The 26,706-nt window shown below is 41.4% G+C and overlaps 1 protein-coding gene across 4 annotated transcripts in view; it reads right to left on the bottom strand.

The window, feature by feature from the left end:
• prkag2a (protein kinase, AMP-activated, gamma 2 non-catalytic subunit a) overlaps nucleotides 1-26,706 on the bottom strand; it is a 103,309-nt gene that overhangs the window by 16,827 nt on the left and 59,776 nt on the right. For 2 of the 4 annotated variants that reach the window (XM_053611102.1, XM_053611103.1), the window contains 4 exons: nucleotides 24,646-24,857; nucleotides 19,064-19,115; nucleotides 11,183-11,292; nucleotides 6,120-6,201 (listed from right to left, as the gene is read on the bottom strand). In XM_053611102.1, coding sequence (XP_053467077.1) covers nucleotides 6,120-6,201; nucleotides 11,183-11,292; nucleotides 19,064-19,115; nucleotides 24,646-24,857 — 456 coding nt within the window. Of the gene's footprint in view, nucleotides 1-6,119; nucleotides 6,202-11,182; nucleotides 11,293-11,873; nucleotides 12,168-12,193; nucleotides 14,653-19,063; nucleotides 19,116-24,645; nucleotides 24,858-26,706 lie in introns of those variants that run through there. The other 2 variants (XM_053611104.1, XM_053611105.1) reach the window with 2 other exon arrangements.

The following is a 26,706-nucleotide window of genomic DNA, read 5'->3' as shown; positions in this document are numbered from 1 at the left end:
ATCATCTCCCACCCAGAGAGGACGGCCAGATTTGCTCCTCTGGCTCCCGGCCATGGAAGGGAATCGAAATCTAGATAGATTGAACACTTTTCTGTCGTGCCACTCGGGTGCCGTGACTCCTTACCCGCACGAGCTTAATAAATAAGCATCATAAATAAGACAGGGCTATATACAGTCATGTGACCAATATCCAAAAGTATGATTTTTAAAATTTATTTACAGTTTACTATTAAAACATTAACACAGAACTCTTTGGTAAACTACAGATTTACAATAAACACAAAGTTTTTTTTTGCAGAAACTACATACAAGAGGAAAGCGACAAAAGAACACTCGTTTATTAATATATGGCCTTTCCATGGTAAGGCTGATATTTGCATAGAACTGCATATTTACAGAGTGATTGGCACTTTAACTGAAAGGCTGTGAAGCGCAGAATATTTTTGTCTTTTCTCAACAGGCTGCAAAGCTTACAAAGTGGGAGAGAGACAGAGCGAGAGCGAGCGAGAGAGAGAGAGCGCTGCAGGCATTTCAGCTCAAAGCTGACACAAAGCAGTTCATAAAGCAGTTCAGGAATCTCTCGATCATCACACAGCCTTAAGTCCTAGAAACGCTGTAATGCCCCTGCGCCTTCGTGATTCAGCTGTCAGAGTTTGACAGGTCCGGCGTTAGAAACCGTGGTAGAGTTTCGCCGACAGATGCTCGAGCGGTGTTGTTTTCCGGCATAAACAAACAGAGAGCCCCTTTAATTATAAATCACCGTCTACACCTGGCGCTGCAAACCAATTCCCTCCGCTTCCGGCAATCATTCCACTCGTTCCGTCTTATATGACAAAGTCCTCATTCTCCACCGGTCTCATCACAGACAGACAAACACGTTCACGCTTCCAGTACTTGAGGCTCACACACCCCAGTATCGCTCTAATTACAGACACAGAAACAGAAGGGCCAAGCCGAAACAAATCTACACGATTAACAGCTATTTTTATTGCATCGTAAATGACTATACTCGTGCGTTATTTACTGCGGGGGAAGCAGAATAAAACACTGTATTAAGCTGATAATTAAACTGAGCAGGGTAACAAGTGTGTACAATTAAACATAATAAGGCTGCGTCCTAAACTGCACTAATACACGTCAGTGTGTTTACTGTGACCAGGGCTGTATCTGGCCATTTTGGCACCCTAGGCAAGATTCCTCTTGGTCATCACATACTAGTGTTTCAGTTTCAGCCCATTTACTGGTTAAAAATAATTAAATAATAATAATTTTAAAAAAATCGGTGTATATCCATTCCCCCACCCCCACACTCACTGTGTGAGCTAGCGTTTGGCAGAATTGAGACCTGTGAGCCAATAAGACAAGTATTTCCACGTATTTTCCTGTAAACCCGGTCTGATTGGTCTTACCGCCGTTTACTGAAGATAGAATACAACTCTTCAATCTTCTTTTACTGACGTTCAGGTACATAGTGACAAACTGCTCACTACGTGAATTATTCACTACGGAATTATCCGGAGCTAAAGAAAAAAACTTCGGGACTACAGCCCGAATGCCCAGGCCAGGTACTCTCTTTCTTGTGGGTGGGCGAGTTGGGTGGAGGCGTTTGGGCGCTCTGAGCGACTGCCTAGTTCGCCTATGCCTAGAAATGGCCCGGAGTATGGCTGTATGCAGGCTAAGGCTGTGACGGTGGTCATGACGAGCGCACCACCTGCGGTAGCGTCACATCACACGCCACGTTCATGTTTCTGCTCGAGTGGGCACTATGACAAGTACAAAGTACAACATTTTGTAAACAAGTGTAATAATAATAACAATAATAACAATAACAACTACTGTATTATGATTATTGTTAATATTAGTAATAATACTAATTCCCTGCAATATTAATTTGTATTTATAGCCTACCATATAGTGGGAGATTTTATGTTAATACACAAATTGCGTAATCATAATCAAACCTCATATGGCAATGTCTGTTAGTTTGGCACGAGTTTGTTTGAGCGTGGCAAGATCCAGTCAGGCGAACTCTGTGATTTCACGTCGGGTTCTGCCGCTGCGATGGATCTGGGAACATTTTGGATTCGTGTATAACGAGACAGGTGAACCAATAGATACGGATGAAACCATATGTCGGCTTTGTGGGGAGGGAAAAAAAAAAAAAGAAGCTTTAAACGGGCAAACACTAGGCTACAAATCTCAGGAGCCAGCTCCAGGCATGTCACCTAACCGCCTTTTTTAAAAATTTTATTTAATATTTAGATTTTTAAGGTTTTTTTTTGTTTTGTTTTTTTTAAAACAAGTGTACACTTTTACAAGTGGAGTATACACAGGTACACAAGAAATAAATTATTCGTCAGAGAAACGTGCGACTATTATCCACTTCTCCTCTCCATCACAATACCGTGTCCACAGCGCCCTCTGGCTGTTTCTCATCACAACATGACAAGGCTGTATCGAGTTGTTTCACTGATAAAATAAAGTAACAAGTATTTGTGATATTACAGAGGTGTTATGAGAATAAATAACTGTATTGTATAAGTCAGTGTACGAAGTACCAGAAAAAGAAAATCTTCTCAGCTTGTATGTGACTGCCTGATCAAACAGCATGAATGTAGGGGTTTCAGTAGCACCCCACCAAATTAAAGGGGAAGTTCAACTTTTTTCATATTTGACCCTTTCTAATCACTTATCGGGCGATTTCCAGGCACCTCGGGCAGTTTTTCTATCGGTTGCTTAAATTTGTTAAGACAATCCTAATTGGACATCCAATTGCAAAATCCTTATCACACACACGCACACACAACTTGGCTGAAACAAACAAAAATATTCTTCATAATGACTTTGTTCAGGAAAAGGCATTCGAGAGAGGGCTAAAGCAGAGCTGTTCTAACCGTCTTTGCACGCTTGAATCTCTCGAATGTATTCATCCGCCGTGTCCGGGGCGAGCGCTCGTGCCCATGTTGCTACATGCTAAGTCGCTAAGCGACCGATATTCACACAAATATATGTCTGTTGTATCATCGTTATTTGCATAATGCGCCGTCTGTCAATGCAAAGGAGTAGAAATAAACAGTGATTCACGCTGTGGATGGAGCATTTTTGTGCTCTTAAATGCTTTTAGGCACTTTCCAGAATAGGAAGTGATTTGTGTATGAAACAAATACATATCGGGACAAATAAAAATAAAATGTGGTGCATTTTCTGCAATGTTGCTAGGTATCATCAGTTCAGGGGAAAGTACGCAAGGAGAGAGAGAGAGAGAGAGAGAGAGAGAGAGAGAGAGAGAGAGAGAGATACAAACCTGCTGCTCTCATCATCCATGTGTAACTCTTCTAGGCTGTAAAGCATTAGCATTCTCACAGAATCACTGCAAGCCCTCATCTACAGCTCTCTCACCGGGCAGCAGGAGCTTTGAACTTGGATATTCCATAGGCTGCTGCATTTAAAATAAAGCCTGCCATCCATTTTCATAGAAATAAAAAGCAGAGCTCAGCAGAGGATTTTGCTGCATTCTGCACTTTCATTAAAATATGTAATGCGTTTGTTTGCTAGGCCTGAAGCTGGAGTTAAATCTTACTTTTGTGGGCTTCTAAGCGCAAAGTACGAGTTAAACCCGGCATTTTCCTAGAAGTGCAGGTTCCCGGATGTTTATGCACAAATCCTCTTTAAAAGGCTGCTTGGAATTATGCCTGGAGCATTCGCGCACCGGTTCATAGCATCGTCTGCATGTGTGCTGTTACAGTGGTGCTTGAAAGTTTGTGATCCCTTTAGAATTTTCTACATTTCTGCGTAAATATAACCTATAACATCAGATATTCACACAAGTCCCAAAACCAGACAATGAGAATTAAACAAGAGAGACAAAACTCTTATACTTGGTCCTTAAATTATTGAGGAAAATGATCCAATATTACATATCTGTGAGTGGCAAAAGTATGTGAACCTTTGCTTTCAGTATCTTTGCTTTCAGCAGTAACTGCAACTAAATGTTTCCAGTAAGCGTCGATCAGTCCTGCACATCGGCTTGGAGGAATTTCAGCCCGTACATCAGTACGGAACAGCTTCAACTCTGATGTTGGTGGGTTTCCTCACATGAACTGCTTGTCCAGGTCCTAGAACGACTTGTGTGCTTAGGGTCACGGACTTTCCGCATGACAATACTTTTGTACTATATTTTGCACGATATTTGTTTATTTGGGTCTACTTTTAGGAATCCGATGATGTTGTGGTTCATATTTATGCAGATGTATAGAACATTCTAAAGGGTTCCCAAACTTTCATGCACCACTGTATATCGGGGACAAAAATCTCAGCAAGAGGACAAGCATGAGCACACCAAAGGTATGCCAACTATTTCTGATTAGAGTCTGCAAATCAAGAGAGGGACCGAAGAAGAAAACACATTAGTAGAATCTGAATCAGAAAGAACTTGATACGTTTCGGTTTGGTTTCACAGTGCACGTAAAGTAAACAAGGTCAACAAAACCTTTGCCAAGGAGGCACAGAAATAGCAGACTCACTCAAGCATGGAGAACATGGAGCTGGATCTCTATAAACTACATTACATGGCCAAAAAGTATGCAGAAACCTGTCCATCACACCCATGTGTGGGCCTTCTTCAAACTGCCGCAAAGTTGGGACACTCACAATTATCTAGGATGTCTTTGTATGCTGTAGAATTACAGTTTCTCCTTCACTGGAACGAAGCATGACAACTCCAGCATAGCGATGCCCTTGTGCACAAAGCAATCTCCATAAAGACATGGTTTTTCCAAGGTTTGTGTGGAACAACTCGAGTGGCCTGCACCCTGACCTCAACCCCACTGAACACCTTTGGATGAACTGGAATGTAAACTTTTCATCAAGTCTCCTCACTTATCATCAGTGCCTGACCTCTTGTGCTCTTGTGCATGAATGAGCACAAATCCCCACAGCTCACGCTCCAAGATCTAGAGGCTGTTATAACAGCAAAAAGGGAGACCAGCTCTATATTAATGCCCAGAGGATCGAAAAAGGTTGCTCAAATAGCCAGGTGTCCACATACTTCATACTTTTGGCCATATTGTGTATTTAAATACGTTTTGTGTATTGCATCCAGCATTTATTTTCCATTTTTGTTCATTGGTCCAAATATACACAACACCCTGAACACTGCAAAGTTCTGCAGTCCGACAGCTTTGTCCTTTGGCTCTGTTTACAGATACAGGTCAAGTTAGCGGCTCAAAGCTACAAAATAAATAATCAAATAAATAAATAAATAAAGACAAAATGCTGCCCTCAACCCATCATATACAACATGTTTGGTTCCCTATCTGCATTTGGGTTGATTCAGAGTAGAATCACTTTCTGACTGCAATCCAATGGCATTAGATTTCATTTGGAACAAGACTGAAAAAACAAAACACCTTGTTCAAGAGGTTGTCTTGTTCTGCTCTCAAGTGCAATCAATGTACCCTCATTTGCCTAAACAAACCACACCCTAACCCCAGAAAATCCACCAGGGTTCATTTCAAATGGGTAGAAAAAGTGAAAGCATCCTAAGACAGCGATGCATGAACTAGTAATCATACATTATTTGCAGCTGATGGGTTTCCTAAATCTTGCAGGAACCAATCACAGTGTAAATTTAAGGCCTGAGGCCATGGGCTGTATCTGAAATCACACACTATGACTATAATAAGTACTGCATTTAATTCAGTACGTACCGCTCGGTCGTTGATACAGTACGTACCGATCAGTGTGTGCGGTATGAATACAAACCGGACGTACTGCATTCGCCATTTCAGCATTGCGTCGCCATGCGATCGACAACTTCAAAAGAGCCGATGTGCTGCATTCTGCCATTTTTGATCGACAGGTCTTCCGTGCCAGCCCCGCTGCCTTACGGGATAGCACAGTGGGCGCTGCTTCCACACGGCAGAATCTCCGCGGAAGCAGCAGGTCAGCCGGGTTTTTCTCGCCTACTGTTGTTTGAATACTGAGAATTCGGACAGGATATTCGGACGCAGCCACGATCGTCATCCGGACTTATACCCACGATGCATTGGCGACATAAAACTCACGTGATCGTCGTTAAGTTGTGTGAAATTTCTCATGGCAGACATCTGAGCACTCACCTACAAAACTCTGCTTCTTCGTCTCCCACAGTGGTGCCGCTCGAACTCCATTAGCCACCAAGGCAAAAAAGGCCTTCTTAACCTGAGAAAACAAGATAGAAAAAGTGGTCACAGCACACTCTCAGAAATGAAAAGTATCAAGCGGTACTTTTCCTAGTCACTGGGGAACATGCATCATGTATGTTTTAGTTGGAAACATTTCAAAATTATTAAAAAAAGGTACATAATCTATGGACCATTAATAGAAAAGCAAACTAAAAAAAAAAAAAAAAAAAAAAAAAAAAGGTACAGAGGAACATTGTAAAGTAAAGGAGCGTAAACACTGCATTATAAGCGTTGTCTTTCAACGTCTTAAAAAAAAGTTGCCACCATTAGGATGTAGTTGGAATTAATTTGTAGTACATAGCCAATACGAAAGCACTGCTAAAATGAATATTTCTCCAACATTTTTCACAGGAATTTCTTTGACATTTGTTAATGATGATGATGATGATGAGGATGATGATTCCCCTCGAGAAACATGACCCTCGATCCAAAAAGATACAGAACAAATCTCATGCTCTATAAACGCATTCTGCATTTGGATGGCTTAACCCTCGCCACACCTCCACTTACTATCAACGCAATGACCGTTATCAAAAGGCAATTTGTTTCAAACGCTATTGGAATCAGCAGAAGAGACACAGCCCCAGACGAAGCATTAATCTCTGCAGCTCAAGGCTCTCCTAAATAAATCACAAGAACATCTCTTCTCTCAGGGGTTGCTGCTCCAGCACAGTCTGGAAACTGTTCAACTTTAATTGAGCCACAGTAACAGGACATAATGAGACGAGCCAAGCCCCTGGGCCTCTTCCTCAGATGAATGGAAACCTCTGGATGGAGGAGGGGGCGTGATCCTCTTCCACGCCCCTCTTGCCAGCTAGCATAGCACTGCAGTGAGTCACGTATTCACCGTGCTGCTGTACTTAAAACAAAATCAGCTCTGGTGGGGTCGGAAAGTCTGAGCCTGCGTTCACACCATCAAGCGACCAGTCACTTTCGGTCTGTCACTTGTGTGTGTGTGTCAAGTGTTTTTTTTTCCAGTTCTGGTTAGATGTACACTCGACTGTGAAACGCATCACTTGTAAGATGTATTTTGTGTTGTAGCAGAACCTAAGAAAATACCAGACTGAGGCTTCCATTTTTTTAATCAGTCCCTCCAGGATTTTGCGATCACAGAAATGAACGCAAGCTCAAAGAAACGCCGCAATATTCAGAGGAGCTTGCAATTTTTCAAAATCACCAAGGATTTTTAGCCAAGACGCGTCACGTGACGTCATCCCAACACACGTTTAGCCAAAGCCCACTTCGATTCATGAGTCAAACCGATCCAACATCATGATCTAATTATTGACCTTATTCTGAATAAGACAACATTCTGATTAAGGTGTTTACACGAGTTGCTTTTAGAATATAGGGTTGTCAAAAGTACCGGTACTTCGGTACCAAGTCGGTACTAAAAAGAAAAGTTGACGGTAGCACATTTTTTTTTTTTTTATAAGTACTGGTAGTACGCACTGCCTGACAGGTGCTCAGTCTCACCCATATATAATGGGTGCACCGTGAGACAAGACGACGTTGGCGCCAAAGCAGCAGCAGCTCCCCCGGTTACCATGGCTGCGTCCGAAACAGCATACTCCCCTACGTTATAGTAGGCGAAATACATGCATTTCTCTCGGATGCTCGTTTTCTACTTTCGGTGCCGTTATCGCCAAGTGCGTAAAAGCCGTGCCCCTGATATTTATGTTCGGATAGATTAACCGTGCTTTCAGGGGGAGCGGCTGCTCACCCGCAGCATTTATTCAAGCGGGCGAGTTTAAAATGATGGAAGCGGTTGCATTATGAATGTTGCGGCATTGTTTAATTGGAGTGTATTACTGCAAGAAAACGTCCTTGTTTTTGCTTACGTAACGGCTAGCATACACACATTTAACGCTAATACGGTCAGGAGTCCTTATTAACCATTTAATGCTTTAACATTAATAAAAAATAAATGGGAAGACATGATGGGGTTTACTAATTTTACATACCAGAGGCTTTTTGATGAACCATAGGTCTGAAATTTGTGTGTTAAAAAAAAAAAAAAAAAAAAAAAATAGATATGTGGCCAGCACTGTTTATGTCTTTAATATCGGTCAGAAAAGCATTTCTACTCGTGTCTGGATAACTCTTGTAGCCCTAATAATAATAATAATAATAATAATAATAATAATAATAATAATAATCTTGAAGTACACAGAATGGCATTTTTAAAAATACATTTTAAATTGATATTTAACTTTATTAATAAAACAGTGTGTTGTTCAATTAGTATGTTTTTGTGTTTTGCGAAATTGGTACCAAGTACCGTGGAATTTTGGTACCGTGACAAGCCTATTAGAATATAATGCTTGAATCTGATGCTTTCGACATCTTTAGGCAGTCCGACTGCATTTAAACAGAACAGCTGCAGTTCTGTAAAAACGTGTCATCATTTTATATTTTTGCAGCAACATAAATATCAGACGTTCACAAATTTGCCTAGCATAGATGAGCATGGAATGTTCTCCTCTAAACATGTTAAAGCCTGCAACAGTGAGTAATGTAGGAAACCCAGTACCAGGTTTCAAGCAATTCACACATTCCTAGGCCTTCAGCCTCCTAGCTACGCTGCATACCGATTTGAATCCCACGAAACAATTAACGCTGCAAATTGAACGTGACGACCAGAAAATCAGTAAAATCCTGTGAACTAACTTCCCTCACACATCCATGCGTCAGTGACGAAAGGCATCGGTGGGAGACTGAGGGGTGCTGGCTCAGCGCTCTGCTGCTCTTCCATTGTGTCCGTAAAGGGCATTGGAAGCTTAAGAGGAGGGTCAACGTCTTGCTTTTGAGGCTCCAACACACAGACAAAGCGAACGTAAAAAGCACACACTCCACCCCTGATTAACACTGGGATCTTTTTAATTCATCGCATCCTTTAGAGTCACACTGAAAACTACAAAAAGACAAGTCTGATGATAAGAGAGTGGGTGGAGACTTGTGACTATGTCTTATGTAACAGGAAATCGTGTGTGTTTGTTTTTTTTTTTGGTTTTTTAAACAGCGAGAAGAGCATATTCTGGAGGATTTATTTGTTTTGGCCGAGCTAAGAGCCTTTTTGCTTCAACAAATAAAATGTGTGTATTTTTGCAAAAATAAAAAAAATGCTTAAACAACTTACTGCTGTCTAAAGTAGCGAGTGCCGAGGCACACCAGGAATCACTTGCATAACAAACATGGCAAAAAATATCGATTATATAATGCCATGTCATCAATCTCTTCTTATTATATCCTTACTGCCCTCTATAAATATATTACATAATCCTCTCTCTACATGTGCTCTTTCCATATGGCCAGATTTTGAACACGGTGTAACCCGTCTGTCTTTCAACTGGTAAATAAAACGCATTTTAGTGCTGCGGAACGGCCATAAAACGAGTTAATTCCCGTCGGCACTTACGTTGTAGCAAGTCTAAACAGTCGTTTCCTAACTTTCTCTTGGGTTAACAAGACAAAAATAAATGCAGCTTGTTAAAGAAGAAAAGTGGAAAGTGAAACATCTGAATATAAAAAAATATATATATAATTCCCAAAGACACTTCCATAAATGTTAAACAAACATCTACTTACAAAAACCTTCACCATATCAACAATTATTCATCTTTCTTTGTTAATGAACATGGTTTAATCTGTCTGTTATTATTGGACTTGGACTATTCAGCTCATCTACCATTCAAGTCCCTGAGAACTGGCTGTTACTTACAGAAACAAGACCATTAGAACGAGTGTATTAATATAACCCTTGCTGACGGCACTACCGTCTCAGAGCCGATCATTTAACAGTGCTGTGGTATACAGCTTACACACGCCTTCCAGAATCTGCAAAATGTGAAAAAGTTATTAAAATACAAAAGGGATCATAAAAATTGCAGGACACAATAATAATAACCGAGTTTACACAAATGAACCAGTTCAAAAGTTTACATACATACATTTAATACTGTGTGTTGTTACCTGGAGGATCAACGACTGCTTTTATGTGTTGTGAGAGTTGTTCACGAGTCGCTCGTTTTGTCCTGAGCAGTTAAACTGCCCACTGCATCTTCTGCACATTTGCCCCTTTCTCCAGCAGCGGCTATGTGACGTTGAGATCAATCTTTTCACAGTGAGGACAACTGAGGGACTCGTACACGACTGTTAAAAATGGTACAAACGTTCACTGAAGCTCAAGAAGGCAACACGTTACATTAAGAGTCGGGGGGTGTAAACTTTTGAACAGGGGTAAATTGTTTTTGTTTAACGATCCCCCCAGTCCCCATTTAGTACTGCCCTTCAGAAGCTACACATGATATTTACGTTTCCAAAAAGACAAAACAATTTACACTGTTCATCCTGTTCAAAAGTTTACACCCCCCCCCGACACTTAATGTATCGTGTTGCCTTCTTGAGCATCAGTGAACGATTGTACCTTATGTAATAGTCATGCACGAGTCCCTCAAGGGACTCAAACAACCATCACAAAACATAAAAACAGTCGTTCATCATCCAGGTAACAACACACAGTATTAAGAATTAAGCGTATGTAAACTTTTGAACTGGTTCATTTGTATAAATCCAATTTTTTAAAAAAAAATAATAATAATTGTAATAAATCATCATTTTGCAGATTCTGCATGCCGTATGTAAACGACCTCAACTGTAAATGCAAATCGAGTAGTTACTTCAAAACAGTCATATTTGATCCGAAACAGCATTTCATCCAAGTCAACATAACGCCCAAGCAACAGACTTTCCCTCCTGTTATTTATTCTTTAATCACCAAAGACGTTCTTACTCTACGGACTTTGTAACAGTCTCTGACGCTTCGTTGTACTCATTTGTTTTGATGAAAGAATAAAGAAAAGAGATTCTGACTGACAGAATTTGAGGGAGGCGGGCTACGCGGGTCATTTCGAACATGTCTGGGGCAGCTATTGTATGTGCAGTGAAAGAGCACTTACCTGTAGCGTTGTGTCAAACACCACCAGCTTGGAACTAGTGGGGACAATGTCGTAGCACTTGTGGGACTTCATAAAGCGCATGTAAATATCACTTTCAAGCTCTTCGACAACTGCAAAGAAAACAGACAAAAGCCGCATTGAGTCCCCTATACGAAGAGGCACAGGGGCTGCACATTCAAATCCATCAACAGTGCATACAGGTAAATGAAGCAGGGGTAAACATTCACAACACTATGAAGCAAAACTTTTCACCTGTAGCACAGGTTAAATTCTCTCAAAAGGATATTATCTACCCGGGAGGGAAGAGTTTTTCAGAATTGAACAGTAACTTAAACACTCACGAGCACAAACTCGGTATTAATTTAAGCAGAGGTTACTCTCGGGTTAAAGCGCACTCGAATGATCACTGCAAGAAAATACGTTCGACATTGAAAATCAGCCTAGCTGTATTAAATACGGTCATTTAATACCATTGAAACACTTTGAATTAGACATTCAGCAGGACATGTCATTTAAGAAAGAAGTCTTAGTGTGTCCATTAAAAATAAATAAATAAATAAATAAATAAAAAGCAGCACAGCCAGGCAGTCTGAGCAGAAAATCTGCATTTCAGCCCATCTGTATCCGCCATCCTACTCCATCCACGCTCTGTGATTTCGGTCGCCTTGGCAGTTTCTACAGTAGCACTCACACAAGACGAGACCGGTTTCCTAGGACGAGTCTTTTGCTAGACGGGGCATTTTTAGGGGCCATTGAAGCATTTTCCTTCTCAGTCCAGATTTTAAAAAAAGCCCAGGCTCCTTCGAGGCGCCACTTGATCTGGAACGAGTTCTGTGCCATGAAATGATCATTATCTTTTGCCACTCTGCCAGTTCCTGTCTGTCAGCGACTTCTGCTGGCACGGCCTGCACAAATGACCGACGGTTCTGCTTAGCCTCATCGGTCGAACGAAAAAAAGGCGGGCAAGCTTCGACTTGGCAGCTTGTTGCATTTGCAAAAGCTTATTCTCACCTCCGTCTGAGGATGCACGAGTCACAGCAACAAACGTGGGATAGGCAAATCGCTCGCCTGAGCGCCTGGAGAAGCGGATTACGTATCCAGGTTTGCAACATAAAAAGCGCCGTATGACATCAGCGCTAGCACGCCTAGCAAAAACAGACACTAACCACATTCAAATAAGGTCTTTACATGTGACATGAGAAGAGTGAAATGTTGACTGTGCAAACAATGCCTAGACACCTACACGAACATTAAAAGAGTCGCATTAAAACAGCAACATCTAAGCCCAGCTAAATTTTGTCAGACATGCATATAAATCAACCCCAAACCATTTGGCGAAAGCGTTAGAACTTTGTGGGAATAGCCCTAAAAGATGTCTGGCGCAAAAACCAGACATCATCCAAAGAAGCCCATACCCACGGCGAAGCACGGTGGTGGCAGCATCTTTGTTATGGGGTTGCTTCTCTTTAGCAGGGACTGAAACCAATCTATTTTGGCGCACAATCTGCGGGCTTCTGTTAGACAGCTGAAGAAAAATTTCACCTTCCATCATGATGAGACAAAGCACAAATCCAAGTCAACAAAGGAATGGCTTCAGAAGATGATCCACCTTTTTGGAATGACTCAGTCAGATCCCAAATCTAAATCCTATCGAAAACCTGTGGAATGAAGAGATCTGTGCACAAGAGATCCCCTTGCAATCTGATCAACCTGGAGAATTTCTGCAAGGAAGAGTGGAGTAAAATTGCCAAATCAAGCTATGCCAAGTTGATAGGCTCTTACCCAAAAAGACCGAGTGCTGTATTAGCAGCAAAAGATGCTTCAACAGCAGGTCCCCCACCCCCCCCAAATCGTTTACATTGCCCATTTACGTTGCTTCCTTGCAACCGTGAAGATGAAGTATTGTTCGCCCAATTTTGCTTGGTTAATGTGACAATATTCCCTCATCATATTTAAGACATCACCTTGCCCACAAACTTCAACTTCTTCAAGATTAGCTCATGGAAACAAGGCCAATTAACAGAGGCAGTTTCCAGCTGCTGCGCTTGGGTAAACACGTTGAGTAGGCGCAACGTGGCCTGACTAAACAAAGTCTGCACAGTGTCTTCACCTTATTAACTGCCGAGGGAAGAAGCGGAAAAAATAAAAATAAAAAAATCAACCAGTTAATAAATCCTGACCCTGAAAAACAGTTGCATTTATAATAAATAACGTCGGTGCTTTTCGATCCTTTTAAACAAAACTGTTGCCTCATGAGAATCCTCAAACAAGACCGAACAATTGCCCGATGGATTTACTGCAGAGGCATGACGCTTTGGCAAACGGCCACCAAGCCATTCAAAGCTAAACTGCAGAATGGTCATCTTTGTTGCTTGGTACACAGCTTTAAAAGCATTTGACGGGGGAAAAAAAAAAAAAAAAAAAACCGTCTGTCCATGGCCACTTTGAGCCTCCATTTAACCACATACACTATCTGCCCACCAAACATCTGTCACAGTGCTTTTGTAAGCAGAGGTCAGAGTATACATGTTTGAAAATGTTTCAGAAGTGTGCGTGTGTGCCTCTACACATTTGGACAATGAATTCATGGAGAAAAGTCAAAGTGTATTGTCCTGACTAATACCGGGTAAAACCGGAAAAGCTTTTCCATTTCAACGTCCATTACAGGTTGCAGCTAATCCTCATCTTCAAGAATCCCCAGATAAACCCTTAACAACGGCTGTTTTGTGCTGCAAACTGTGCAGTAGGTGATATGGTCTGGTGAAACAGTACGGTGCGATACTGTGCGCTCCTTGATTGCAATTTTCCATTTAAAAATATCACGATAAACAATATAAATCGCCCTGAACCGGTACGAGAAAAAAATTTTAAAAAAGAGAGACAGGAAAACAAACAAAATTTCTCGTTTAAGGAGGCTTTCACACGGCAGCTTAGAGTCCAAAACAGAAGACGGTCTGCATGAAAAACTGGTAAAGCCAAAGCTGTCGTGGGGACCGACAAGCGCACGGCGGTACCGAACCCGAAACGGTTCGGTTGCACTGGAACGGAGCCGCGATTCCCGTGAACGCAACTCGTACTCGGGTCAGCACTTGTTCAGGAAGTAACGTAACCCGCGCGTGCGTTTTAGCTCATGTCGACATCATTAGTTACACACGTGTACCACGAGTGGCAGGGGAATGCATAAAAGCACCAAAAATAATTTAAATAAATAAATAAATAAAAATATACGGCGAGTCACTGTGTTCTCCATGCGCGTTTGCGATCACGTACGATGAACGCAAGTGCATCAAGGTTCGATAGAATCAAGCGAGTCAGAAACCAGACCAGTTCTGTGGGCGCCGGGAACAATCATACTCGGATTCGGACCGCAGCAAACGTGCCCAGTGTGAAAACCACCCAGGAGGAGAGTAGGACAGTGGAGTGATATTACCAGCTGTGCAGTCGGGAAATTCAGCAATCAGCAAATGTGGGGGGGGGGGGAGAATCCGTTGGACAACGGATCTTAAAGTGATTCTGCAGTAATGCGCAGTAAACAGTTAAAAGAAAAAACATCACATTTTAATATAATCCTATTTACAAATCTAATATTTCTAATGTTCATGTAGCCGACATTCAGTATGTTTACATGGACAACGACGTTACGATGTGAACCCGATTAAGACGATACACTGATTAAGAAACTAGCACGTAAACGGCGATTTCTTATTACCCTAATCCGATTAAAGTCACACTCGAAGTAAACACAAATGGAATTAAGACGTGTGGAGTACTCCTGTTTTAGTCGCATTATGGACGTGCGTTACAGACACGTACACACTTTAATCACACTATTAACGTCGTGTGGGATTTTCACCGCATTTTGCGACAGGTCACGTACACACACGGCGGCGCATGACCGACTGACGGTAAACAAGAGAGCACGGCTGCGTCCCAAACCGCATACTTACCTACTACATAGTAGGCGAAATACATGCATCTCAGCTGCTGTATAGTAGATAAGTACGCGGTTTGGGACGCAGCCCACGGCTTCAAGCAGTCGTCTGTTTGCACGTACAGCACGACAAATAATTAACTGCACTTGAAGCGTTCGTAAAATTAAAAATGAAACACCCAAAACCGTATACGCTTCCATAACGAAGACCAACTGTACGTCGATACGTGAAATTCTGGAGGGACGTCGGACGGCGTGGCGCGGTGACGTAATGACGTGTGCTGTTAATCCATCTACGTTCTGCAACATGTAAAACGGGAACATGAAAGGAATATTCTAAAAGCGACTCATGTAAACACCTTAATCACAATACTGTCACAATAATTAGATTACTGCCGTCCATGTAAACGCAGTCAGTGTCACTGGACCATTTTGCAAGTGTGGCGCAGTGAAACGAGTGCGCGTAGGAGCTCTCTCATGTGAGAACACTTCAGTCCTGCAAGCACGGAGACAAGTATTCTTCCTTTCCACTTGTCTCTCTCTCTCGCTTTCTCACGGTGAGGCACAAATGGTGCAAACGTTACTCATTGTAATGACCACGCTTGCTGATACCGCTCCGCACTCTCCGGTTGGCTGCCATCACGCTGATCGACACAACATCTTAAAAAACACGTAACTCAGCAAAAAGAGGTCATTGTTGCTACCAATGCAGGCTGCAGCAACCAAACACAGCTAGAATAAAATGTTCCATGATGCACCTGATTGCTCAATACTAGGAATCAGTACCGTTATCGGTATTGATGAATAAACAGAAAAAAAAAACCCTACTCATACACATGCTCGGTGTGAAACAAAATGGCGTTGGTACCTCCTTAACTGAGCAGTCTGGAGTGGAAAGCGTCAATAAGTACGGTGTGAATCTGTGGGATGGTGCCGTCACCTGGTTCCTGTTGACATGAAGATCTGTATGCCTGCACTAATGAAGATGAGCTACTCAAAGTCAAGTGTGGCAATACTTTAATCTTCACGAGACCCGTGCTGAGTGCAAACATCGTCGTCGTGTTTAGGGAGAACATCTCCCGGGGCTTAAGCATTCGCTAATGAATCTCATCCACTGAAGAGAGAAAAAGAAAAAAAAAAAAAAAGACAAACCGCCAAATGCTGAAATGTCTGATCTGGCACGAAAGGCATTGTGTAACGAGAACACACACAAACGAGAGTCACAATGACTTTGGATACGCTCCCTCTAAGCATTGAGGAAGAGCTCTGAAATGGAGTGCTGTGATGCAGCCATACTGTTTACAAATCTTACCATGTTTTTGATGATTATTGAGTTTTAAACTCAATTTTGTGAAGATATGGCAAAAAAAAAAAAAATAATCCTAGGACTAGTTGGCAAAAGCATGTTTTGCCTTTTATGCAAATGATCTTAAATTTGAGCAAGTGGGCCAAAAGGCAGATTTTCATGGCTTGACCCACTGAATCAGGAGAAAACAGACCGTTTCAAAACCTTGACATCTCTGTAGCTCTTCTGGGTGAGGGCACCTAGATGGACAAACCAGTGACATCTCGTGACGCTAACTCGGTGTTAACGTGGTGAAACCACGATAAAGCACTAGTCAGTTGTAGTCAGCTTCAGTGCTCCGCGAGTACAAACATGGCACCCACGTTTAAACAGTGTCTCGCTAATCCATGGCGTTTTGTAGAAAGAGAAATGGTTTAAAGAGTGCATAACTTCTGTAATCTGGCCCTGGAGCTCTCCGAGAATGAACGAGCACTCAAAAATACACCAAAAGAGCGGTCTCTTTCTCCAAATCATTGACACGCGGATCGTTCCAGGGGTTTGAACTCTCTTACATTAACAGACACCTCCAAGAAGTCCCGCCCTTTCCTCAAGCTCACGTGCTCTTGACTCGCGTGGCTCGTGTCGTGATTTTGTCTCACAAGCCGCAGCAAAATCGAGCATTTTCGGCTGCAACGATCACAAAAAGAAAAAAAACCTCTGCGAAATCCTGTACGGACTGAACAAACTAAACATTCCCATAAGTAAATGTTCAACTTCTCCCTCCCTCACCTTATCGGCAACCTGTTCTGTTTGCGTGTTTGTGTCCTCAATAGCATTTGGGTGGTTTGGATTGCAGTGCTAATGTGACTGTCTGTGTGAAGTGACGTGCTTTTGAAAGGCGCAACGTAAATTAAATTAAAGGCTCCTTACTGCACACCCGGGTGAAAAGTCGGTCTTTCAATCCATACGCAGTCCGATTATGGAGTCAGCCTAAAATGATTTTCTGCTGAATTACGGAAGCAGTTCTTGGACAAAGGAGGTTTGCTGAACTGCAGAGAGGCCAAAAATCCTAGGTGATTTTACTAATAGATCAAATCAGTAAAGAGAGAGAGAGAGAGAGAGAGAGAGAGAGAGAGAGAGAGAGAGGGGGGGGGGGGGGGGGTTATCTTTTCCAGGAACCATAAGCTAATGTTATTGTTTACAGTGTACACATCTGGAAACAAACAGCAGTTTTTAAAAAGTTTACTATACAGGTACAGGCTTCTAGAAGTTTGTGAAAGATTAACTTGACCTTTGACATCTGCTGTCGAGAATTGACTTAACATTTCTTTTTTTTTTTTTTTTTTTAAATCACAAGAGACTTGGTGGGAAAAAAATTTCAACTTCGTAGTGCAGAACCACCTCTCGAGAACCTTGTGACCGATTCCCCATCGCTCCTATGTTTACGCAAATTACACGAAAATAAGTAAATCCACTCACCCAGGTGTTTATTTCACTAAAACAATCCAACTATTCAAATATCAGGCACATCATTTAAATGTGTACTAAAACAACTGTTCCCTAGCTATCGAAACCAGAGATTCTCCCCCCGCCCCCCACCTCAGTTTTCCCTGCACAAACTATATTTTATGAAAAATGTTTACATTAATCATCGCACCCTCACAGACCCATCGGCTATGTTTTAAGAAATCACTAGAATCCAGAGAGTCACGGTACTAGGATACCGCGTGAAAAATTCGGACTGTAATTTCGGATCTTTCCTCGCCTCTAGCCTAACGCCGTCCAGAACATGCCCTGACCACTTTAAAAAGTGCATTAAAGGGGCAGCAATCTGCAAAAACCTGAAAATCCTGTTCAATAATAAGAGTGCCAGGCAGACACACCCACCCTCTCAAAAAAAAAAACACAACAAACAAACAAAAAAAAACCCAGGACTCTCAAGGAACATCTGCTCAAAAACAACCCTGTGGGGGAGATTTTAACGGCCCTGCTTTACACACACACACACACACACTCTCTCTCTCTCTGGGCAGTCAAGTCTGAAAGATGGACAAGTCCTTCACTGTATGCACTGCTGGTTTAGTTGGAGGTGTGTGTGAGTGTGCGTGAGAGAGAGAGTGAGAGAGAGAGAGAGAGAGAGAGAGTATGACTCAACTATTTGTTTAACCAGACAAAAAAAAACCAATCATTAGGGGTATCCTGGGTTTGGGGGGTTCCTCAAACTGGCAGTGATGGAGTCAAAAGTAATAAATAATAATGTGTTCTGAAAGGTAGAGCTGTTGGGAGTATATTTATCAGCCACATGCCTGTGTATTACTGTTCAAGTCATACACAAGCCATCTTGCTCATTAAAAGACATGCATGACTCCAAGAAAGGTGACAAGGAGGAAATCCGCATCGCCAGCTCGAATGGGATTAATATGTAACGCATATACTAGTGTGCACCATTATAAACACACATGCTCCCCTGCTCGGCACTGCTGGAGGGAGATGCTGGAGAAGCCCTGGCAGGAGACGGAGAGAGAGGAGGACCTGTGCAACATGGCACGCGCTGAGAAGCTGAGAGCTAGTGGACGGCGCTGGGACCGAACAACAATCCTCATTCATACAGTACGAGCAGCGTTAAAGACAACAGCTACGTTCGGTTCAGGTTTCAAACGCTTACCTTCATCTTCGAGGTCGAGTTTTTCCAGCATGCCTTCAGACAAACCGCGGACCTGTGGACGAAAAACAAGGAGGACCGGGTGAAGAAACGGGTTTAGTGCACGCGGCGCGCCTGTCACTCGTCTCCTCGTCTCCACGCCGCCTTGTCGCCGTATCACCGGCGCGAAACTAAACCGCCTTCGGTTACAAGAAAACGAGTAAACAAACGGCTATTTAAGCATTTTATTACGCGTCGGTTTAGTCCCCTGGGCAGATACCGTTCGGCTTGTCCTTGAGTAGACTCGCTCTGCCCGAGCACTCGTGCGTTCCAAGTGAATTATGATATCAGGCCACCCCCTCTAGTCGGGTTAATATGGACTATTCCAGTTTACTGCAGTAGTTGGAATGAACTATTGGCTTGTTCGGGGGGGGGGGGGCGGGTCAAACTAATACTAGTTTTCTATGTTACTCATACACCAATTTAGCTGTTAAAAGCCGAGTCACGGTAATGGATTTTTTATATATATATAAAAATCTGTCAGAAATATTTATTTTGTACAGATAGTTTGCGATATCACTATTTATAAACCCTATCAAATCAGAAATGCCTGCAAATAGTTTTTAACAGCTGGGAGTCAGTCACCATAAACTCAGCATTTTAACATACAATTCCACTGACTAGTTTCCAGAAAGAGACACAGAGAGAGAGACAGAGACACAGAGGGAGATAGAGAGAGAGAGACAGAGAGAGAGAGAGAGACACAGAGAAGGAGAGAGCGAGAGAGACAGAGACACAGAGGGAGATAGAGAGAGAGAGACAGAGAGAGAGAGAGAGAGACACAGAGAAGGAGAGAGCGAGAGAGACAGAGACACAGAGGGAGATAGAGAGAGAGAGACACACACACAGAGAGAGACAGAGAGAGAGACACAGAGAAGGAGAGAGAGAGACAGAGAGAGAAAGAGAGACACAGAGAAGGAGAGAGAGAGAGACACAGAGGGAGAGAGAGAGAGAGACACAGAGAGAGAGAGAGACAGAGAAGGAGAGAGAGACAGACAGACACAGAAAGAGAGACACAGAGAAGGAGAGAGAGAGACACAGAGAGAGAGAGAGACACACAGAGAGAGAGAGACACAGAGAAGGAGAGAGAGAGACAGAGAGAGACACAGAGAAAGAGAGACACAGAGAAGGAGAGAGAGAGACACAGAGAGAGAGACACAGAGAAGGAGAGAGAGAGACACAGAGAGAGAGAGACACAGAGAAGGAGAGACACAGAGAAGGAGAGAGAGACACAGAGAAGGAGAGAGAGAGACACAGAGAGAGAGAGACACAGAGAAGGAGAGAGAGAGAGACACACACAGAGAGAGAGAGAGAGAGAGAGACAGAGGGAGATAGAGAGAGATAGAGAGAGAGATGAAATACCTGATGTTTATCTTTGGAGTTCCCAACCCAATAGATCTTTTCATTATCAAAGTACATTATATTACAAAATTACAAATCCAGTGGATAAAGGTGAAGTTTGTACTGTTTAAGAGTGTTTCTGGACCTACCCTGCACAGACCGAGATGGTCAAGCTTCCAGCTTCCTTATTACTTGAATAATTTACTCAATAAATGTTTTCTAATTGCTCTACTGTTCTGTTATTTTCTTTTTCATTAGCAGTAACTCGATCATTTTTCCTTTCTACCAGCTCACAAGGATGGTCTACCAGTTTGACCAACTGGTCGGTTTTGGCAACTAGTAGCCGGTCACACCTAGACGGAGTTTTCAGCAGGGTACAATACTCACAAAATAATTAAGAATAATCAAGTTCAAACCTGGATACCTTGATTTGCAATATAGCCATGCTAGCTAGTCTGGCTAGTTTCTTCATTTAAGGAGTGGAAGTGGCTCCCAAAAGGCAAAAATAGTTTTTAAGCAAAGGGAAAGGGGCAGTTCCATAACTGACTAAGTTTACATGCACATCAATATTCCGATATTAATCGGAATTTGGCAATATTCTAGTTAGTATTAAGTCATGTAAACGCCGTAATCCAATCGTCCGATTCAGACTCAAGACAATATTCTGATTCCCACCCCTAAAATATGCCTGTTTTAATCTGAATTGTTTTCATGTAAACACCTTATTGAGCAAATCCACTGAAAGGAGATATCTGTGCACGCTCAGTCTGCAAGGAATTGTGGGTGCTAACAGATTATCAGCTGTAGGCTAGTTATTTCGGAATAGGAACTCGGGCCTTTACAACAACCATGTATACAGGAATATTCTGATGCCTGTATGCATATAAGCGTAGTCACTGGTTTCGGTCAAATTGCCATTCGCTTTTCTGGCAGCAAAGGGCTCTTAAATGAAAAACTGCTTCTTTCAATGTTTTTATGCGTTTGTCTCTGTGTGTATGTGGATGATTTGCTCATAATCAGCCTTAATCAGGCTTCACTAAAATTGAGAGAGATGCACAGGGAAATGTGTTACAAAAAATGCAGTAACATTTAATTTGCACATAAATTGAGTTTAGTTCATGTAGTGTGTGCATATGTAGTGTGTCTCTTGTCTAAATGAAGAAACTGGCTCTAAGTACCCAAGTTGCTAAAAGGAGAACATCAAAGAGTCCTGGAAAGCTATGCTCAAGTGTAAGCAGGCCTATTTTTGCTTCATGTGAAGTCTACTTAAAAGTTAAAAAAGTAGGCTAGTTAAAAAAGAGGACTTCGGTGTATTATGGTATTTTAAGATATATGCAATTATTATTAACAAGACTCAATGAGACAGCTGTTCTTGTGTCTCACATAAAAGATTAATTATAGTTTCACAAGTGCACAACAGACCTACAATCAATTGTGGTGGCAGTAAAATGGAAGAACTTTGGCTGTAGTTCTGGGTGGAAAGGCTGGGGAGGTCGTTAAACTTAGTCATAGAGCACGGAAGGCGGAGATGGGCATATACACATGGGAAGGAGGAGGTTAAGCTTCTGATCTTCAGATGTGGTGTTTCTCCAAAACGTCACTTATTTTATTACTCTATTAACGGTCACATGCTTGGTGACCAACTATGTAGTAGTTACTGTTATTTTCTGTCTTAATGGGATGATTAGAATGAAAACTAGATTTTAAAAAGTTCCTTCCCATCTTTACTTCTGAGACACTCTACCTCTCTAAGATACTCTTTTTATACCCAATTATGCTACTGACCTCTTGCCAATTAACCTAATCAGCTACAAAATGTTCCTCCAGCTGTTTCTTTTTAGTAACACTTACTTATCCAGCCTTTTGTTGCCCCCCCCCCCCATCCAAAATAATATATGATGCGTGTTGCGGCCGTCAAATTCAAAATGACCTTATTTTTTTCTTAAAATTGTACATTTCCTCACTTTACATGTTTGGTATGTTCTATTGTGAATCACATATGGGATTATGAGAATTGCAAATCATTGCAATCTGTTTTAATTTACATTTTAGACAGCGTCACGACTTTTTTGGAATTGGGGTTGTACATTTACATTTATTCATTTAGCACAAATGAGGAAATACAAGCAAAAAATAGAAAGTCTACAGACCTCTGTTAAAATGGCATGTTCTGGTGATGTTAAAGAAAAAAGAAGAAAAAAAAGACAAAAAGAAACCAAGATAAATAATAACACATATTTTTCCACCTTTACTGTGATATAGCAATCAACAAAATATATATTTTGGGGGGAGGGGGGGGGGTCTTTATCCGCTTTATTATTTATTCTTATATTATTACTTGAGGGTGCATGGTGGCTTAGTGGTTAGCACGGTCGCCTCGCACCTCCAGCATTGGGGGTTCAATTCCCGCCGCTGCCCTGTGTGTGCGGAGTCTGCGTGTTCTCCCCGTGCTGCGGGGGTTTCCTCCGGGTACTCCGGTTTCCTCCCCCAGTCCAAAGACATGCATGGTAGGCTGATTGGCGTGTCTAAAGTGTCCGTAGAATGTGAATGTGTGTGTGATCACTTTAATTCTAAAACAACACCCCCAAAAAAACCTTTTTATAATTTGGCATGTGACAGGGCTCAGAATTAACCATTCAAACATGTTCAAAATACAGCTGTCAGCAATTAAGTGATTCTGGATTCTAGGATTTTCTCGACATCTTCTCTGTTTTATTTGATAAAGAGCATTTGATTTCAAAGCATTTACAGGAGCTCACTGTTGAATAGTATTGATCAGGAGAGGGGTATAAAGGAATCTACACAACATTAAATATACCATGAAGCACCGTGATGGCCATCATCAACAAGTGGAGAAAATGGGGCACACCATGGAAGAACAGGACGTCCCTCCAAAATAGACAAAAGGACAAGAATAAAACTTATCATGGAGGCTGCCAAAAGACCTACAGCAACATTAAAGGAGCTTCAGGAATATCTGGCAAGGACAAATCATTTGCTGTATGTGACAAAAATCTATCATAATCTTCACGTTTTAGCTATGAGGTAGTGTGGCTACACAAAAAAAGAGGAAAAAAAAAAAAAGAAAATGTGGCAAAATATGTTGTGGTCTGATGAGACTAACGTACAACTTTGTGGGAATAACTCTAAAAAGATATGTTTGTGAAAAAAACAAGATAGCTCATCAGCCAAAGAACACCATACCCATGGTGAAGCATGGTGGAGGAAAACATCATGCTATGGGGATACTTCTCTTCAGCTGAGACTGGGGCTCTAGTCAAGATAAAGGGAATCATGGATAGCTCCAAAAGCCAATCTATTTTGGCAGCTGAAGATGAAGAAAAATTTCACCTCAAAATTACAAATCCAAGTCAACAAAAGAGTGGCTTCAGAAGAAGTAGATCAAAATTTTTGAATGGCCAGTCAGAGCCCAAATCTAAAGCCTATTGAAAACCTGTGAAATGGCTTGAAGCGAACTGTTTACAGAATCCCCTAGCAATTTATCTGATCTGATCTGGAGCATTTTTGAAAGGAAGAGTGAAATACAATTGCCAAATCAAGATGTGCTAAGTTGGTAGACTCTTAACCAAAAAGACTGAGCACAGACTGATGTATTTCCATCACGTTCTTCCTCATAATTTCTGGAATTTCGGCATAGTGTGTTACTCCGTAAGACCTTTTAACCAACTTCATGCTGTTGAGAAAGTTCTATTTAAGTGTTGATGTGATTGAACAGGGTTTGCAGTAATCAGGTCTGGTTGGGTCTAGTCCAGCTGAACCCCAATATGAATGCAGTTTCATAGATTTAACGAATTTTTTTGGGGGGATAACTATGGGGGCAAATACATTTTTACACAGGCCCAGTTGGTATTGGATAACTTTTTTTTTCTTCAATAAATAAAATCATAATTTAACAACTGTTATTCTGCGTTTACTCAGATTGCCTTTGTTAAATCTTTTGTTTTTATTTCTGAAACAATTTAGTATGAGATGTATACAAAAACAGAAAAAAATCTCATACTTTTTCACAGCACTGTAAGTGTCCCCAGCGCTGCATAATGAAAGATTCTCATTACATCATTAGCACTGACTGAAGGATCCTAACACTGTCCCTGTGGTCATCTCTCTTCAATTTTTTTTTTTGAACAGAATCATAACCGAACACTTCGATGTAAACTTGCAGATAAAAGTCGTAGGGCACTCACCAGGCGTGAGGTAGCGATGGGTGCCGAGGAAGCGGTGAGAGGTGGCTTGGCTGAGGGCACGCTGAAGTGCTGGCCCGTGTCTGGAGGAGAGGACAGAGAGCGCAAACGTTCCTCTTGACGCATCGGGAGGTTGGGGTTTTCTTCCAGAGGAAATGATGGTGAGGGTTTGGTCAGTTGTGTAGGAGTGGTGGGCAGTGAGGAGATCCCAGACGCTGTGTGGAAACAAAAAAAGAGTGATAATGTTGGTCTGGGTTCAGATAAAATGTTAATAGGCCTTATATCCCTAAGCGTCAGACCTGAAGGAATAACTGATCATTGAAAAAAAATGTAAAATACATAAAGATGATGTATTCCTTGATCTAGCTCACCATCCTAGGCACAAGTAGAGCAAAACTAAACAACTGCTTTCAAGTCTTTCATTATTTCTGTAATACATAACCAGCATAACAAAGCATCCCTAAATATACTAGCAAGCATGCTTGAAGAAAAGCAGACTAGGGGTTACATGAGCTATTAGTTTACCTAGTAACAATAACAATAAAATATAAAGCGTATAAATTAACTTATTTCTGAGTTTTCTAAATATTGAGGTTATCTTGGGTTTATATTTAGGAGTTTATATATTAGGTCTATATTTAGGATATTTAGGATTTTATGTGGTTAATGTTTAATCATGAAACATTTGTATCCATTATTTTGAATTCAGGCTTCAGGTAAATTTGTGTTTACTTCATTTTAATATGTAATGCCATTGCCATGATGTTCTTCATGTCTCAGTTTAAAAAAAAAATTGTGCCAGCTTCATGTGTCTCAAAGAAAACATCCTTATATTCTATGATTATTGGATTATCGATTGATTCCGTTTTTTTTTTTTTTTTAATCATCTTAAATTGATTTTTAAAAAATCCTTAAAAAATGAAGGGTTTAATTCAAATAACAAAAAATAAAAAATAAAAACAGCTGGTCTATAAATAGTGTTCGCATGGCCCTAATGACAAGTTGAATAAAAAAGCGTTCTGCAATCCATTATGTAGCCAAAATATTATTGCACACATTTAAATATTAAGCTTAATACACGAACAGGTGGATTACAGTATGTTCATAAAATAAATCGGTGTTGAACAGGATCTGTAATTAGTAAAGCGAGCTAGCATTCCTTAAGGGATGTATTCATATGGTCCACAGTTACTGGACAAGACATTTATATATGACCTCTCTATCTAAAGCTTCTGCAACACGACACTGCATTGTAACGTCACTGTGTATGTTGACAGGTTGCCCATATTGGACAGTGACATTTCCTTCCTGATCCCACTTTATGCTGAACCCATGCCAGGAAAGTGGCCTGAGAAGCATGCCTCCCTGTTTAACGGCTCCGTTACAGGCACACACACACACAGAGCATGTACAGTCCGTACAGTCTTTATCACATTTATTTCACACGCCACTGGACCCCAAGGCCAGTGGGATTCACACTGCGTTTCCCTCCACCCCTAATAAAGTAAGCTTAGAGGGAAAGGAGGAGGACGAGAAGCATGCTGTAGCATTTCACATACTGTAAGAATCTCATTCACTATAACATGCCAACATAATAATATATAAGATAATTCTCTTATATATTATTAAGAAAGTGGTCATAAATAAGACTGAGAGATTATTGACTTACATGGCGGATTCCTAAATCTGATGTATGCATTGAATCCCAAAGGATTCGCCTTAACATAAATCATTTAAATAATGTGCCTCGTGTTGTTACTCGCCAACATATTTTTTTATTGGTCAAACAGCAACTGATCCCCTCAGAGATCACTAAAGTACATCTAATCTACCTATAAAAATCAACTGGATGGCTTCACCATAATTGAGTATTGTGACTGCTTTGGCTTTGTTTTGTTTGAACATGATGCCTACTAGCCATGTCTTCTTTTCTTGTGGTCACATCTAATTCCAGCGAGATTCGCCCTCTGATCTCTGAGTGTCTCTATTTGTGTTGAGTCTAAGCTGAGCACTCAAGTTTCCACTTTGAGTAGCTGCTCAGGGGAGAGTGAAACATAGCCTCGT

This window comes from Ictalurus furcatus, chromosome 23, assembly GCF_023375685.1.
Source record: "Ictalurus furcatus strain D&B chromosome 23, Billie_1.0, whole genome shotgun sequence".
In the NCBI taxonomy this organism is placed as follows: Eukaryota; Metazoa; Chordata; class Actinopteri; order Siluriformes; family Ictaluridae; genus Ictalurus; species Ictalurus furcatus.
This window is presented reverse-complemented; position numbering and strand designations above follow the sequence as displayed.